This window comes from Homalodisca vitripennis, chromosome 4 (assembly GCF_021130785.1).
Source record: "Homalodisca vitripennis isolate AUS2020 chromosome 4, UT_GWSS_2.1, whole genome shotgun sequence".
In the NCBI taxonomy this organism is placed as follows: Eukaryota; Metazoa; Arthropoda; class Insecta; order Hemiptera; family Cicadellidae; genus Homalodisca; species Homalodisca vitripennis.
The window spans coordinates 88,219,427-88,238,183 of record NC_060210.1 but is presented as its reverse complement, the minus strand read 5'-3'; the positions used below and the strand labels follow the sequence as shown (position 1 = coordinate 88,238,183).

General features: G+C 32.6%; 1 protein-coding gene across 2 annotated transcripts in view; it reads left to right on the top strand.

Moving 5' to 3' along the window:
- LOC124359721 (progestin and adipoQ receptor family member 3) overlaps positions 1–16,760 on the top strand; it is a 35,997-nt gene extending 19,237 nt beyond the window's left edge. For both annotated transcript variants that reach the window (XM_046812693.1, XM_046812694.1), the window contains exons 4-7: positions 2,723–2,875; positions 3,912–4,100; positions 7,592–7,682; positions 14,609–16,760. In XM_046812693.1, the coding sequence (XP_046668649.1) occupies positions 2,723–2,875; positions 3,912–4,100; positions 7,592–7,682; positions 14,609–14,748 (573 nt within the window). In that variant the 3' untranslated portion in view covers positions 14,749–16,760. The remainder of the gene's footprint in view (positions 1–2,722; positions 2,876–3,911; positions 4,101–7,591; positions 7,683–14,608) is intronic.
- Positions 16,761–18,757: the final 1,997 nt, after the last annotated feature.

The following is an 18,757-nucleotide window of genomic DNA, read 5'->3' as shown; positions in this document are numbered from 1 at the left end:
GTTGAGAGGCATAAAGCATAACCTCATATATGTACAGGGAGAAAACAGTGAATATCTGTAGATCTCGAAATCTTTCCCTGCAGCTTTCTCTAGGTGGGAGTCCTGTCATAGCTCTTATTGCCTGCTTTTGCATTAGAAAAACACGTTGCATGTTTTGGCATGAGGATTCACCCCAAAGTATGATGCCATATCTAAGGTGGGATTCGAATAAAGCGTGGTATGACATTTTCACTGCTTTCTCTGTACAGACGGAGTTCACTCTTTTAAGTGAAAAAATGGCAGAACCAAGTTTAAGACACAGAGAGTCTATATGCAGATTCCATGAGAGACAGGTGTCGAGAATTACGCCCAAGTGCTTGGTAGAGTCCACAATCTGAACATTGGGCGGGCCGGATACTTCTGCTTTTTTTTTTCCTAAGATGAGTTGAGTTGTCTTCTCCTCGTTGAATACCAGATCGTTCGCTATGCAATAGTCTCGGGCTACATTGATAGAAATGAAGCTAGAGATTTCTAAGGGCTCAGATGATTTGTTGCTGGTGAGTAAAACTGTATCATCAGCGTACATTACAGCATGACTGATGCTGTCCAACTGTGCTGGAAGGTCCGCCGTAAAGAGAGCAAACAGCACTGGTCCCAGTACTGAGCCCTGGGGTACGTCTCTTTTCACTTTCTGCAACGTTGATCTCACACTTCTATTTACACCTTTGGTGGTTTCTTTTATTTCAACAGTTTGCGTTCGATCTTTGAGGTAACTTGTGAACCAACCAAGTGCAGTGCTTGTAATTCCGAAGTCTTCAAGCTTTGCTATGATAAGATCATGATCAAGACTGTTGAATGCCTTACTTAGATCTAGATGTGTACTTATGATAGTATTTCCGCTGTCAATTTCGTCTATCATAAAGTCCACCATTTCCACCAATGCTGTAATGGTGGATCTTCCTGGAAGGAACCCATGTTGACCTTTGATAGGTAGGTTGTTAATTTGGAGGTGGTTCATAAGTGAACTCAGTACCACTCTTTCCACCACCTTAGAAAAGGTTGGAACCAATGATATTGGCCTAAAGTTTTTTTATGTCATCAGTGTCGCCCTGGTTGCAGGGCATAACTAAGCACTGGTGGCAGTGAAGAAAATGGAAACTAATCTTAAAACTCTTCAAAATTTTCAACTATTATTAAGTCATGACCTTTAAACTCTCGTATTTTCCCCCAGCTATGTCAGAAAATGGGAAGTGAGACTGGGTACCTATTTTTACACAAAGAGTTCACTGGCTTTCTTGAGGAAACGTTCTCATGTGTTTTTTCAAACTAACGATAAATAAGGGTATTTATTTTTTATGGAAAACATGAAAAGTTCATGACTTATTGTGGCTCTACAAAATTGCATACTTTGCAGATTTATTTAAGTTACACATTTGAATGTTTTAAACGTGAAGCTGCAAGGGCCTGATACTAAGTTACTAACGTACTCGTAACAGAAGACAAAATCAAAGCAATGATTGAAAAGTGAAGCTGTGGGCAAGTCGAGTTGAAAGAAACTCTTGCACATCATTGCCTGTGTTATAACAGTTTATAACCAAATTTGAGGACGATTGAAGTACCTGTTGAGGTTTAAGAGATGATTATCGAACATATGACTGACTTAGCAAGTACATTGAGGAAGTATTTTTCTGCATCAGTTGCAAACAATTACTGGATAAGACACGCCTCCAAACAACAGGATTTTGCCAGCTTTACTGACTTCTCTGAAAATCAACAAGATCAACTAGTAGATTTGTATTACAGTAGGGAATTTTGAAATAATCTTCCAAGAAGAGAATGATTTGTGGATTTTTTGTTTCTTGCCCGGTCGAGATTCACATATTCTGCAAACAAAGCCCTCAAACATCTTGTCCCTTTTTTACTACGTATTTGTGTGAACAAATATTTTCTATGCTTTGTAACATAAAAAGTGTCAAGAGAAATTGACTGAAGTACTTTGAACCAACGCTTAAGTTTAAAAATTTCGACAGTTCTTCCTAAAACTTCAAACATTATAAAATAAAAAAAAAAAAATACATTCCTGTCTTTAATAGTGTTGAGTTATTTGTTCATCAAGAGATATAGAGGAAAAACCCATACTTAATACTAAATATTTTTGAAAATAATTACAGAAGTTATTACTTATCTTACTATTTTAATAAACATATTTGAGTACTTGCGATTAACTTATTTATTAAGTCCTAATACAGCCACAGATCAAAATGAATTCTGAATTGTTATTACTGAAATTAATTTTTTTTTAAACAACATTTTTCTACTTTTAATTTGGAACTAATTTTTCTGAATTTAAGGGTATGCATGTGTGTAATTGATAAATGATCTACTTTGATATATTTTTGTGATAAGTATATTTCGTATATTAAAAAAAATACCTGGTACTTAACCAAATAAAACATTAAATCAAAAATAAAACTATATATTTCTGTATATTTATATAAGGAAATATAATATAATAAGCATAATGGGGTTTTGTATAGCTTAGGTGTCCTCGAAGACTGTAGGTTTTTAGGTGATTCGCTTGTCTTTGAAAACCTCTGCTATAGAATACTGTACTTCTAGATTGTACAGTTAACGTATTTTGGTTAACAATTAATAAAATGTAAAGTGGCAATAGATAAGTTTGTTCTTTTGTTGGTTGATTAACAGCAGACCATTAAAGACATTTACAAGTAATACTGTGCAGGTATGCATGGTGATGTCATCACTCTATCACATCTTCTCATGCCGCTCGGAGCACACGTTCAACTACTTCCTCTCCTTCGACCTGTTGGGTATCGCTCTCAGCATGCTGGGCATTTACATGACCGGTGTTTACTACGCTTACTGGTGCAATAAGGTAGTGTATGAATTTTGTCTGGTTTCTGAATAAGAAGTAGGTCTAAGAATATGTATGGGAAATGTGTTTAGAGAAGTTCAATCAACAGTGTCATTGCCTGTGCTCGTTCAGTCATGTGAGCTCTGTATCAGGCTAGTACAGTGGTCTACAGGTATTCCCTCAATAGTCTGTTGGTGCAGATTTGATTCATGCTCATGCAGACACTAACAATAACCATAATACACATGTTGTGAGGAAAACATGATTTTTCCGGACATTTTATAACTTTCAATGATGCAAAAAATCAGTCTTTGGTATCACTGAATGATGGCAAATGTTCGGAAAAATCCTATGTCCCTCTCAATCTTTCCATCGTCTAAAACACACTTAATACCAAGGACACATGTTATGACACTAACTCTGTGACACTTTATATAGATCAATTACACTAAAATGAATTGTGGTGAGTGATCGACTGTAGGGACAGAGGGATGGTGGGGAGGGAAGAGAGAAATGTTTCTGGTATATTTTTGCTCTTAGCTCAACCAGGAATGTAGTCAGAAATCGCATTGTGTCAGGGTTTTTTGTCAATACATGGAAATGAAAATACCAGCAAATTTAAGAAATGTTTCAAGTATCTATGATTTAGAAAAGAAGTTATTTTAAAAAAATGATCTTTTAATTTCGTCATTAACTTAAAATACCCAGTATATGAATAGTTTAACCCAAAGCAGACGAGTGCAGTCATATACACACAGTAGTATATTCAGTCCTCACACAGAGAATTATGTATGTTTTTATTATCTGGCTGATACTAGTAAATTTTATAATTATTTCTTAAGTAATAGCAATGAGAAGCAATCAGTTATATTGCAATTTACTGAATAATCCTCTAAATATGTAATCTAAATTAGTTAACAAACTAATTTGGTTTTTTTTTTGAGAGAGGAGTGATGTAGTGCCAAATATTAACATTTTATTTATTTATTTATTGATGTAGTGAAGCTTTGAACATAATTAAATATGATTGTATTGAAAAACTGTGTTGATGTTGCAGACATGGCAGACATTCTACTTGACAACCGTTTGTGCTTTCTTTGTGATCGCAATGATCCTGCAGCTGCCATGGCTACAGGTAGATGACAATGTCAAGATGCTGATCTTCGTGATGTGGGCTGCATACGGTGTGGTTCCCACCGCTCATTGGACAGTCATGATGGGTGGCTTGGATAACCCTATTGTTTCTGTAGGTGTCACACTTTTTGTTTGTTTGTTATTTTTATGTCAAGCAGGTACAGTCAGGAAAACTAATGACTAGTTTAACAATGTTCATAAAGCCCTTATCGTAAGCTGTAATAGTAATATTATTTAGGATCAGTTAGGATTTTGTATAACATTTTTTTAATAATATTTAATTAGTAAGCAATTCAAGGCTAATGTGAGTTTAGCACGAAGAGATTACTGATCAGAATTTTAGAATTCTTTTACCAAATAAAAGGTATTTACTTCTAGGAATATATTTGAATTTTCTGTTTTCTCATTCTAGAGTACTTTTGATGAAGATAATAGTATGTGAGGTCAGTTAATTGTCCAACATTGTTGTGTCAGTTCAAGTATTAGGTAACGGTGTATTGCCCTAGGTTGGTGATGCCATATGGTATCATAAGTCCCAAATGTGAGGTTGTTTCTACTGTGGCAATAATCAAATGGATGTCCGATGTAGGTTACGATGAAGGTGTTGAATTATGTTATATAACATGGTTCCGGTTCAAAGTGAGGTTATATTAACCGGAGCATGTGGTCACAATAATGTGTTGAAAGCCGTACGATTTAGTTTTATTAATAATTTGTTTTCACTGTGTATATTGTTTGCACTTTTTTGTAGAATTTCATTTGAGATAAATTAATAACATGATTGCAAATCAATTCTGGTGAGGTCCAGTTTGTAAAAATACTGTAGTAAATTATATGATGTCCAGGATAATAAGTTCTCCCATGTTTTACTCATATAAATTTATATTCTTTACTTCAATATAAATCCACTCACCAATCTAATTTGACTAAATTTAATGAAAATAAAACTTTATAAAAACATGCCTTATTCTATCACGAGGACCATCAACACATATCCTTTCCCATTAAAGATGAGGCAAGTAGAAGGCTGAGAAATGTGCTGTAAATGGTCTACAGACCGGAAGTTGTGAGCTCTTTCAGCCTCCAACCCAAACTAATACGTTTTATTTGATGTTAATTAATATCACCGATAGATTTTAAATTTATTTTGTGATCATCGTACGTAAATAACTTGAATTGATTCCACCATAAAATTGACTTATCCTTTGCTTTATTAATTATTTTAGACTTTCATGTGATGTAAAACAACATCTGATTTGCTTTATCAGCTGTTTGTGGTACCCAACAACTTCCGCTTAACGATCTTGCCGGAACTATTGGAAATTTAAACTTTGACTGATGTTGATCTGTTACACTTTGTGAGGCATAAAATGTTTCTATTTTGTAATTGGAAAAGTTTATACAGATAATGGTTTATTTCAAACAATCCTCCTAACAAATTTGCTGCGAAGAAAAGCATAATGAGGAGTAATTAAATATTATTATTATTATTGATGGACAAAATTTAGGAGCATTATGTGTGTTGTTGAACGATGGGGCCTGGTTGTGGTTGGCTGCACCAAATAGGTAAAAGTAAATAATAATAAATCTGGCCTGTGTAAATACTCCACCTGGGCACAGCACACTCAAATTTGGGTTCATCAGCTAATTTTAAAATTTGATTTAAATTTAAAAAACAACAAAAATTGCAAAATTAAAATGTATATTAGTTTTTATATAATAGAAACTAACAAGGAAAAATAAGTAGAGAAAGCATTGATAAGGCACTGGTACCCACATCTGTGAATAGGTCAATGAAATTTGCAATATCACAGTTCTGTTACTAGCCTTGCTACACCTAGATATTTATGATTTTCTCCTAACAAATGTAGGGATCACATTCTCATGAAAACTCTGCACTCTAAATCAATATATTTTGTGCCATTTAATTGTACCAACTCTGCAATTTCTAATAAATACTTTTTATTCTTGATAAATAAGATGGCCTGAACTGATTCCTCTTCAGATTTGAAAAAATCATAATTAAGACATAAAAGAACTAAAGTAAAACATTCTCAATATAATGCATTTGTTATGTGCTAATCTTCAAAACTGTCTAAGTTTTTAATTATAATTATAATTATATAGATTATATGAGATAGCTGTTATGTATATTACCATTATTTCCATAGAACGAATTTTACTAGAAGAAGATATTTGTTTTATAGTTTTCAGCAGAACCACCACTAATTGCTTGTTCTGCAATTTAAATCTTTTAAAATCAGTGGTGTTCTTTATTTCAAAAATTCTTTAGCTAGAGGATATGAGAGTTTTTGATACAATGCAGCTTACACTTGTGCTCTATGGTCAGTTAAATATCATTGTAGTGGGTTCTACATTAGATATTGCTTCATACACGACAACACAACAGTTCATGTCACTCAAAATGCCATTCTGCGTTGGTTAGAATCTTATCTTTCTATTTTTTTTAGTATCTTATTATTAAGAATGAGATTATCCCTTACAAATATTCACCAACTAGGTGCCTTAGAGCCTTATACAATTAGAAAATCATCCATGTAGCAAGTGTATGTGTTGAGTTTAACTGATATCATGACAATGTCTAAACGAAAACATGGTGAGGAGAAGTTTTGCATTAGAGAGGTGGTATACTGACCTTGGCAGTAGCGAAACGAGGTATGAGCACATTCAAATCACTCACCCAGCCAAGTTTGTAATAAAAAAGAAAACACTGATGGTGGTGAGTAGTTTGGCAGGGAAAGAGCTTTTTCTTCTAAGGATCAAATCAGTATGACATGGCCCATGCAGCCATCCAGACTGTGATAGTCAGCTAAACATAAGATAATGTTTTAATGTTGAGTCATTTACTTTTAGAAATTGTGGCTCATAAATAATGTTAATATAGATACAAGTTTTGAACTGTCTGAAACAAAGTTTTAAAAAACCATATTTTAATTAATATTATACTTACATTGAAATAATTTAGTTGTGATTGGTACTCTTTATTTTATTCATATGCATAATATAAGTACAGATAATTTGGCTTTGGCTTTGACTAATTTTAAAGGGCCTGATAAACTTAATTTATGATTGAAATTAAAAACATTTAAATTGTCCGTACTATTTATTTTAACAAATAGCCACATAAGGCCTATTAACAATATTAAATCTGACATTTTTGTTTTTGATCCACACAATTTTTTGTGTGAATATAGCTCCAAATTACTTAGTTCAATGACGCGTTGGGATTTAAAGTCTTTCCTAATAAACATTTTTCGAGGAACATTGGGTCCGCTAAATCTATAAATTTTGGCTTTACAAATTGCAGTAATTGCAGTTTAGCCAACATTGAAAACAAAGTAAATATTCCATTATATTTGAAATGTGTACTATAATAACTGCGTTGGCAGACTGAATGTTCTGATCTCAAAAACTAAAAACATACAATGATAAAACTATAAAAAAACATTTTTCAAGATATCCAATACAAATTACATGTATAAAGAGGATAATAATTTTTGCTTGAAATGCTCCCATTAATATATGTATGTGTATATATAAACTACAACATGTATATATTTTTTATGTTTGTTTTTGTCTCAGCTGTTGCTGCCCAGGGTGGTAATGATGTATCTCATCATAGGTCTTGCCTTTTTCATCTACATTACCAGGATACCAGAGAGGTTTTTTAAAGGTGAGAGTCCTTTCTATTGTGTTTATTTCTTTTTAATGTAGACAACAGCTGCTAGATTAGCAGCTTGGTCCAAGGCAGTGATTGAAATAGCACTTCATCCAAATGGTAATTTAGTGAACAGTTTCTAACCCTGAGGGCGTTTTACACATCAACAAAATGATTCTGCTCTCTGAGTAAACGGTCTACTTGGGAAGTGAGAATGTGTCCTATAGTTAACCATCGGTATCTTGTCTTGCTCCTTTATTTAAGGACAAGTTACCGAACACAAAATAACAGTGTACTGTGTTCATCACCATTTAAGTATGCGTCACTTTAGAGGTTAATTTTTACACCATTTTTGATAAATTTAGAGGTGACAATTTATCCCACAAACAAGATCTTGATTCCACAAGTTATTTTAAGAACACAACATCATATTTATATTTACCATGAATATTTACTGTAGAGACATGTTCAATACTGAATAAAAGCCTCCCCGTATCCGCTTCCACTGCCACTTCTGGTGAATCAGAGCTTGTATGAACATGCACATAAGAAAGCATTGGGCCTGACTGCCAGTTGCTGGGCCTGCTTCCAGTAGGTTTAGAACAGCCGAACTGCATTCGTGATTGTGGGAAGCCTGGCAAGTAAATTTGCCAACTTAGTGTGAATTACTAAATTTTATAATATTGCCCTAGTACTGAAATGGGATACCATTCCAGTTTTGCTGGTTTGTGTGAAAATACTCTAGGAGTACTCCTGAGTAGTAGACAGCAGATTAATTAATCTCGTGGATGGTACAAAGTTGATCTATTAGCTAATATGAATCTGTCTGGAGAGTACATGGACGTGAAACGGGCCCTGGTTGCGCAGCGGACAAATGTTGCTGCGTGTATGCCCGCTCATCTGATCAGCACAAACAATCAGTTCTGTCTGCTCACTGCATGAGTAAAGTGCGCACTAGCGTGGCTAAAAATGTAATTATCAGTGCTTAAAATGGACGCTGAAGTGCTTTGGTTTCAAAAACTGTACAAAAAGTGATGAAATAATATACAAGTTTATAAATTTATGGAGAAACAGTATCCCGGAGTGTTATGTTAACAAAGTACAATGAAAGCCTAGACACGCATAAGACCAATATCTGCAATAGTGCTAGTAGTCTACTGGCTGCACCTGCTCCTCTCACCCCACCCTGGCCACACTTTCCCTCAAACCCCTCACCCCTCCATGCAAGAACCGTTTCAGATCTAAATAATCCATTTATAGTATAAATATTTGGAATTTTTTTAAGATTCAATAATTTTGACACTTTCTGCAATAGTAGGGACCTCAAAAACATCTCTGTTAAGTACATTTAGAAAATGCATAGACTAAAAGTTATTTTGCAGTAAAATGTGGACAGTGTTGACTAATGAAGGTTATAATAATTGTGCAGTAATAGGCTCAATGATGCACTCTACACTGATTTCTCAGTATTCCATATTTTACAACTTTCTTACATAAAGCATGCCAGTTCTAAGTAAATCATGATGCTCATTCTAAAGCCTTGAGAGCTGTTGAGACATTAATGAAGGTTAGACTGGTTCAAGAGCTACCTCAGCAATAGGACACAGATTGTGGAAATTACTTACACTACACACAACACGGTCAAAAAAGTAAAATCTGAACCACTACCAGTAAGCAGAGGAGTGCCGCAAGGCTCTGTTCTTGGACCCGTCTTGTATATCCTTCTGACTAGCAACTTTCCAGAATACCTTCAAAACTATTGTGAAATGGTAATGTACGCCAATGATACAGCCCTTATTGTAGCAAACAAAAACAAAGATCAACTAGACATTGACTCCTTTGTAGCTTTCAATATGGCTAAACAATATTGCAACCTAAATGATTTGGTTTTAAATGAATCAAAAACCCAACAACTAATTTTTACAGCTACTCAAAATAACTACCATGGTCTCCCAGAAGTAACTACAATAGAATTCGGAAAATATTTAGGACTCACCTTGGACCGAAATTTATCTTGGGAACCACACATCAACCAGCTCTGTCAAAAACTAAATAGCAGTTTTACGCAATAAGGAGAATTGCACAAATCAGCAACACTGATGTAGCTATGACAGCATACTACTCGTTGTTTGAATCTCACTTGAGATACGGCCTGATAGCCTGGGGAGGCACGACAATCTCAAATCTCCAAAGGGTGCTGGTTCTACAAAAAAGGACAATTAGAGCTCTAAAAGGACTAGGACCACTTGACACATGCCGAACAGCCTTCAAAGAACTGAGAATTCTGACTGTAGTAGGACTCTACATCCAAGAGACAATCCTCTATACAATCAAATCAGGGCAAGCAAGGACTGGAGACGGACACTCCTATAACACCAGACACAGGAGCAACTTTCTCCTAAATCAACATCATCTCAGCTTATTTGAGAGGAAACCTTCTTATCGAGGAGCAATGTTCTTCAACATTCTACCTGAATCCCTAAGAAGACTGCCAGAAAAGAACTTCAAAGCCTCCTTGAGAAACTGGCTACTGGAGCGACCAATTTACACCATCCAAGAATTTGCTCAATGTAGAACACACAATTTTTGACAAACACTAACTCATACACCAATTGTAACATAAACATGACTTTTGCCCTGTTCTCCAAGAATATGTGCAATAAAGAATATTCTATTCTATTAAGAATTTGCTTGGATCTTTCTACTAGTCTTACCTTCTCTACCCGTCAATATGAAATATATCATAAATATCAGTCTTTAGCATAGTAAACTAAACAACGATCTTCGCTCATGCTTTTTGGCTGTAGGGCCAATAGTTTCAGCTTCACAATCTTTTAAGGTCCTAAATTTCCCTTCTTCCCTCTTGGAATAAAACAAATTGTTCAGTTCATGGCAATTGTGTTGTGGTTATGTAGATAACTGATAAGCAGATTTGGCGAAGTTGATTTAGACAATAATTCCGGTGTAAAGTTAAATATGCTTGTAAAATTAAGAATGTTTATGATTATAAATTTGTTAATATCAGGAGAACGAAACTCTTAGTAATAAAATGATAGGCAATTATTGTTTTATTTAACATTGTTCACCTAGGCAGGTATAACATCAGCAAGAAGTCTGTTGTTATATTTAGTGGCTTTTTATGAAAGTTAAATTTCTTTGATGTGTTTCTCAAAGGAACACTGTCCCCGAGTTGCACAATGTGCATTATACAACTACACCCACGCAAATATGTTTTAGTGTAGGGAGGATATGAAAGTTTGTTGAGTCAAGTAAAAACCATTGATTCTTGTCTGATGACAGCAATCACAATTAATCCTGCAACTAAAATTTATTGTTGCGTTATTTTAAAGTGAAGCTTCAAGAATCGTGAATCTTTGTGACTTTTCCCGAACAGCAGCAGCTTTGAATGTGTTTTGTTAATTTGTTTGTCATATTGTACAAAGTAAAAAATCACAATTTAATTCAGAAACAAGATCAAAGACTGAAATTTAAAAAAAGAAGTTAGATGAAAAACTAATGCCCAGTTTGTATAGAAACAAGACAGGATTGATTATTGAAATTTAAATGTCTAAGGCCATTTTTTTCTTTTTGACTACTGTCAAACCTACTTTTAAAAATCAATACTTCTTGATATTTGATTAAAATGTTGCTGTTTATAACAAGTTAATGAATGGTTAAGTTGTACGATGGTCATTTAGTCTTCCAATCATTGATAATATGTGATAGAAATGGTCAACTAAATAATAATTCATAAAAGGTAGCTATGTGGTGTGTGTAGTGGTAACATACATATATGCTTACCATGCAAGTGAGAGATCCGGGTTCTAGTCCTGGTGGAAAAAGTACTTTTTGTGAATGAATCTTTCTTGAAATTAAATTAGGCTATTGCTGTTATACAAATTTAATAAACATGTTATTTTGTTATACATGGTATACGGAAAACAGTCATACAGTCAACACAAAAGTCAAATGTTATTTTGATCTATCAATAGCTGTAGGCTTCAAAAGATTTAGTGTTGTGTGCTTAGCCAAATCCACTATAAAAAGGTGTAAATGTTAAGTTGATAGATTTTACATTTTTACCTGCCTACAGGTTGGAGAGGTATAAAGAAGCGCCAATATTAATCTCAAAATCAAAATGTTACATTATAAAATTATTTTTAAACTCAGTCCACTGTTTTAATTTTTTTTATTGTCTGTCAAAAAAAGCAGTCAAATTACTACTGATTTTATCAACAAAAATTTCTGTGGAAATGTGGTATCCATAATTTAATAATTACCTAATTAATTATACAATTAATTATACTAATTTTTTAAACAATAGTAATTAGTTACAAATTTAGGATTGTTTTATTTATTGTATTTAATGCCCATTAGATATAAAAACTACTTGCTTTAAACTAACGCAAAGCGATAGCTTTCCCAGTGATCAACAAGGCGTTACTGTTTAAATCTCTTCATCATTTTAACAGCTAGGAGTTTTAGTTGGTGCTTCACATTTAATACTGGTGGATTAAAAACTTGTTGAGGACAAGCTAATTTATTTATAATCTGTTGCATTGTAACCAAACAAAACTGCAGCTAGTTGCGACTCTTGTAGAGTTCGAATTAATGAGTTGACTTTTTCATTCTGAATCCCTTGCGGCAATTGTTCGCTTGTTTCGCATTAAAAGTTGTTTTGTGGATTATGTTGGTTTATTGCTTCCAACTATGTTTATTTAACTAGCCAGGCTGTGATTTGGTGCAGGGATGGAACTGATTAATTGTTTTAATGGAAAGTGGATAGTAGAAAAAGTGGATTATTACATGGATGTACATCATATAGATAAACAATTACTTATATTACCCAGTTTTTATACAATTAACTGGCATATTTTAAAATAAAACTTTAGATTTTTCAGTTTTAATATTTTTTTGGTTAACAATTTATCCCTTTGACATGCTACTTTTTAATGGCTAATTAACATGTAGGAATTACTGTTTTATCTTCGTTTTCCTGGTTTTACGAATTGAAATAAAAAATGCATTTGATAAAAAAGAGTATGTAAATATATAGACATACATACTATCTAGGCTCGTGTAAAATAGATATGTGTATTATGTCACCTTGAAAACAATACTTTAGAGACATTATTATTTCATTAACTCACAAAGACCTAGAAAAACAATATTTAGGTTTCACTGCTACACAAACCTGTTGTTTTACACCACACAGACAACCTACAGCCCCAAGTCATAACCTGAGATCCTCAAAACAACAACAAACATTACCTAACTATATGAAATGAAAATAATCCTTCTGGTTCAGTTGGAAGAAGTAGGTAGATTTTGGAAGAAGTAGGTAGATTTTCTGACAACTGAAATGTTATGAATATATTTTCAATAGTTTATAACGATAATTTTAGGTAATGTTATAAGCTTTACAGAACAAATTGTTTTCTCTAGGTCCATATATAACGGAGTTGTGAATTGTTTTAAAGTGTGTGTGGCCGCCATAAGGAATGAAATTGTGTCCTAACTTGTTTCAGCAATCCTTTCATTGGTTCTTGTTGATAGAAAATTTCTTATGGGACTTACATGTAGTCAATATATTGATAACCGTTCGAGATACACAAAAATGATTTATGAAAAGAAATTTGGTAGATGTTATAAGCATTCCAGATTACTGTTTTTCTAGCTTCATAAATAATGGGAACTATAAATTTGATGAAAGTGTGAATGGTCGCCATAATGGAAATAAATGGTGTTTCATGCTAGCCAATGAACTTAGTCAATATATGTATAAGATCAATTTTGTACGAAATTTAAACTTGTTTAAGCTTTTTTTTAGATAGCTATCATTTCCAAAAACCATGTTATATAGCATATGTAAACTATTGAATGGGTGGTGGTTTTGGGCTATGGGAGTTATGCACGATGATTATGATGGAGTTATGCAGAAATTTTTTGTTAACGCTACCATGAGGACAATGTTGAAATAGGCTGATTATGTATACAAAACCTACCTAAAATTTAATATTTTACACTGTCAAAGCAACTTGCAAAAGTTAACCAAATATAAGAAGGACAAAACGAGGAAGAGTTCACAACTGAATCAAATGTTATCTAGTTGACAACAATACAACTATGTAGACAAAGTTTCATGGCAAGACTCGATCATCATGCCAATGGCTTAGGGCAATTATGCTAAAGGATCTAAACAGTGCTTTTACTACAGTGAAGTGTCCAAATAACATATTCTGAAATAAATCTCTGCCTTTATCATGCATCTCTCATTTCATTTACTCCTCTGGCCAATTATTCTGTTGATTATCAAACAATTGTAGATGATATAAATTTAAAATAAGTATTACTCATGTTTCCCCGTACTCTTAAAGTTTCTTAATACACTGAAAAATTGTACTTAAAAATAAATATTTACCTCTCCTGTTCCTTAATTTACAGTTAAATATTCCACATTGGGATAGTTTTATCATAAAGGAGCAACATTTATAATTTGAATTATGAATCATTGGGTATTGATAAACCCATTATTGTATACATGATGGGTTAGTGATATCGTTGGGTGGAAAGAACAGAACATTAACTCCCCTACTTAGTTTAGGGTATGACAGATACACATGTTAAATAAAACAATCATAAATAATTTACTGACTATCATTGAAAGGGCTAATTACAGAATGGCCTAAAATTGTATATTATTGAGAATTTTATACGGTTTAATAATGATATTGATAAACACGACTGAACCAATAGTTTAAAATGAAGCATGCCAGTTTAAATTGACAGTATTCAATTTCTGATGGTGTTAGTAAATACAACTGAACCAACAATTTAGTAATGTTATTTTACATTGATAGTATTAAATTTCAGAGCCACTTTTTAACAGAATATAATATAGAAGATGTATATATGTTATAAACTTTGTCCTGGTTTGACAGGTAAAGTGGATTACATCGGCTCATCTCACCAGTGGTGGCATTTCTTCGTAGTGGTAGCACTGTACTACTGGCACAACACCGGGATCAAGTACATTGAGTACCGCATGAACCACGGTTGTGCGCACGATCTTACGTTATGATCCGATGTCTCCGATGATCTTCCACAGTCGTCCGTGGTTTCGTGAGCTCCTCAACTAAAGTTGGGAACCGCCCAATATTTGGGTTGTACAGTTTATTTATTGATGCTTTCGCTTCAGATTTGATATTCAGATTTAGCGAGAGCACAGGGTGTTTACATTTTACATTTTTGAAAATATATTTGTGTAAATGATTTTTATTTAATAAAATTGGAAATGTATCCATTGTGGTGATAGTAAATGTACCATTCAATTCATCCACCATTTTGTTTAATTAGAACATTGAAAGTAATTTTGTTATAACACCATGTTCTAATAACAATCGTAATAAAATGCAATATATTTTGTACTGAAAACCCTTAAAGATAATCTGTATTTGCCACAGTAAGTAATTCTTTTCTTTTTAAATTGTGTTTTCTGTGTATGCTGATGCATACATCCTTGTATATAAATCACAATGATAAGCAGATATGAAATATTATGTAAACACTCTCGGATTGAGAGAAACGTTCCATAGATCTTGTAGTGTGTTGTGTTAGTTCGACATTTGTACTTGTTCCGTTTTGCAACGCAGGTAGCAGGTAGTTTAGAGTACACATATCATCCGAGTCGGCTCCGCAACAATCACATTATTCGAGTTTTCTCTTAGTCATGTTTAAAGACGCATTTAGATAAAAATTCACTATTGTATATGTTTTTACCAGTTTTTTATCTAATTTTGTTTCCCCTAAGCTATGTTTGTCGCAATAGAACCAAAGTTTGTTACAATAGTATTACTGTTCATGTCCGAATGTAATTTATTTCATGCTAGGAGTCCCATACTTATCTTTAAGTTATAACAGTGTAACTGTGTTTGTAAGAACAATTTAATCGTATCAAATATTAGATTGTGTCATTTTGTCCGCTTAGAATGCAATATTTTGCTCACATTTCTATTAGTAGTATTGTCCTTTGTTGTTGAATGATTGTTAGAGTGTTGAATTAGGCTGTACAGTCAAAATCATTATCTGTGTTCGTAGTTTGTTGTGCAGTTAATTTTTTTATTTAAAAATAAGCCGTTTCACATATCTTATTTTTTAGTAGAATTGAGATGTCAACATTTTCTAGTTTTATCTTGTTTTGGAAATTTATAATTAGTTTGTCTTAAAATTCTTTGTGGCCAAGTTTTACCTTTAAAATTTAAAAGATATGCTAGACATAATTTAAGAATTTCATTAAGTGATACCATTATCAATAGTTGTTTTCACTTTTGAAATTCCTGAATGTAATTTAAAATTTAAAATTCGACAACAGATCGGATGGTTTGAGCAAAAAATTAAATTTGATAGAGTATATTGAATACAGTTCAATTTAAAAATTGTATCATACAAGGACCACATGTAACTCACGCGCACAGACAGTGATAGTTGACTTATTATGCTGTTTTATCAGCTTGTTGGAATGGTTGTGAATATACAGAAGGCGATTTTTTTTATTATAATTAAGAAATATTTTTTAGTTTAACTTTAGAATGGTTACAATTAGTAAACAGGCCATTTACTTATTTTTCCTACTTATTTTTGTGCCTTTATAATTAAGAAGATGTAGTGCCTATTAGACAGATGTTACTCCATATAAACAGTTACTACAGTTTTATTATGTTCCAGTTATTTGCCTATGTTTTCAATATTATATAAAATGTTAATTTAGTTTTATTATTGTAGTATAGACATTATTCAAGTGTGTCTTATCTTATAGTGTTGCAAAAGGTGGTTAAAACTGTTTTCTTTTTTTTTTGTAATAAAAATTTCAGTTCTTTCTGTAGTTGTAGTATTTAGACCAAGTGTATTCATTTTTACAGTAAACATCACTATTGTTAACGATAATGAGAAATAAATATAAATTTTAGAGACAACTGTTGTTGCAATATTAAATTATGGGTTGTAAGGATATGATTGAGAAGTATTGATAGCTAAGCATTTACTGTGATATGGACTTTTGTTAATGATTTTAATAAACTAAAGTGAGAAAGTTAAGCTGTGTTATTATTTAACTAAAATTCCTTTGACTTATGGTGAAATGGATTTTATCTTGAAAATAGTAATGTGTTATAAATATTAAGTATGAAAGTTTTCTGACGCTAATGAAAAATTAAGTGTTTAACTCTTTTGATGCTCTTTTATGGACATCAGTAACATATGCAAAAAGATTCACATCCATTTTTATAGACTTAGCAATATTTTAGACACATTAGAATACATGTAGAATGCTGAGCTCTTATTTTAACGAAAACTTCTGAAGAATGTGTTTTACATGATTTTACATGATCAGGGTTTTAGTTTTAGCGTATTACCTAATCAGCGATTTTACATTGTAATCACCCATTATGTAATTTAACACCTATTGTGTCGTTAGTGACAATATTCTTCACTTGAATATTTTTTCAAGATAGATACATAAAGTTGCTTTTTATACTTAAAATGATAAATAAAGAAATCTATGTCACAAAAAAGAAGGAAATACAGGGATCGCAGCAATGTAAGTAATTTTTTATATATTAAGTAGCTGCTGGCATGATAAAATAAAAACACAACGGTAAGCAAGCAGGCTATATACGAAAATACATTTCAACGTCATTACCCAAATAGTAAGAATGGAATAAGAGGTAATGATTATAGAAAAGTGAAAAATTTCTAGATATCTAGATAATAGGTTTCTATTGAATTTAAATTAGTTAGTTTACCACTATAAACAAAACAAACTAAATAGGTTGTTTATTAGCAGTTTGAGTAGGTGTCAGTATGTCATGTTGCTTTTATCTATTGTTCAGCTTTTGTTGTTAACTTCACTGTTAATATTTTTGTAATTATTATTTTTTGTAATCATGTTATAAATCTATATATATAAAAATGAAACTGTTCGTGTGTAACAGCATCACTCACAAACGGCTGGACGGATTCGCCTAATTTTTTTTTAAATTTGTTCGTCTTGATCTGTAGAAGGTTATAGGATACTTTTTATCCCTTTCCCGATTCAGGATTCCGCCCCACTGGTTACAGAAATACCCGTAAGAAATGCATTGCAGCAAACATATGTTATTAAGTGAAAGAGTCTTTTCAAATTTTTAATCAGCTGTTCTTTGTAAACATATATAATGCGACAAAAAATTGTTGTTATTTTTGACAGTAACTAAGTAAACATAAATATTTTTGACGTTTCTATGTAAACAAACATTTTTTGACATTTACAACGTGTCACAAATGTCAAATTTTTGATAAACGTGATTTGATATCTTTTTTACAATTTCCAAGAACAGTGTTATTTTCCATCAGTAAAAGGTTTAAAAAAATAGGCAAGTATTTTTGTTTTCTCATGTAAATATTCTTTGAAGAATGTTTTTCTCAACATTTTTTTTTACAGAATTCCTTTGAGCAGTTTTTTGACGAATTTTATTGGAAAATAACATAATGCCGCCAAGAAAAAAAAGTGCTTTAAGCCGTCACAGCGCACGTGCGATAGCAACAAAACGAATTCGTAATAATCAAAGCAACGACCAGCGCGCAAAGGTAAACGAATTGAATCGAATACGAACATCAGCATCAAGAATGATTGATTGATGTAGCCCTCTCTACTGCCACGCGAGCGGAGCCGCGGGTTTAGGCTAGTGCATAATATTTATATTAGGGATATTTTATTAAAACACGTTTAATACATGTTCACTTGCAATTAATTAATACAGAAATCTGATTTTGTATTATTTTATAAAAAGGTTATTTTTGGATATAGCTTTCAACATTCTTGTAAATGTATTTTTGTATGGTTACATTTTTACAGAAATTTTATGACTGCATATATATTATTTTTAATTTTAGTAAATACTTCAATAGGTAAGGTCAAAAGCTAGTGGTTTGATATTGTGCCTTAGCAGTTGTCAAAATGTAAAATTTTGTGTGAGGGTTCTTGAATTCACACAATAACTTAATTATTATCTGACATTAGAATGGTTAAATGTATTTCTAAAATAATTACCTTT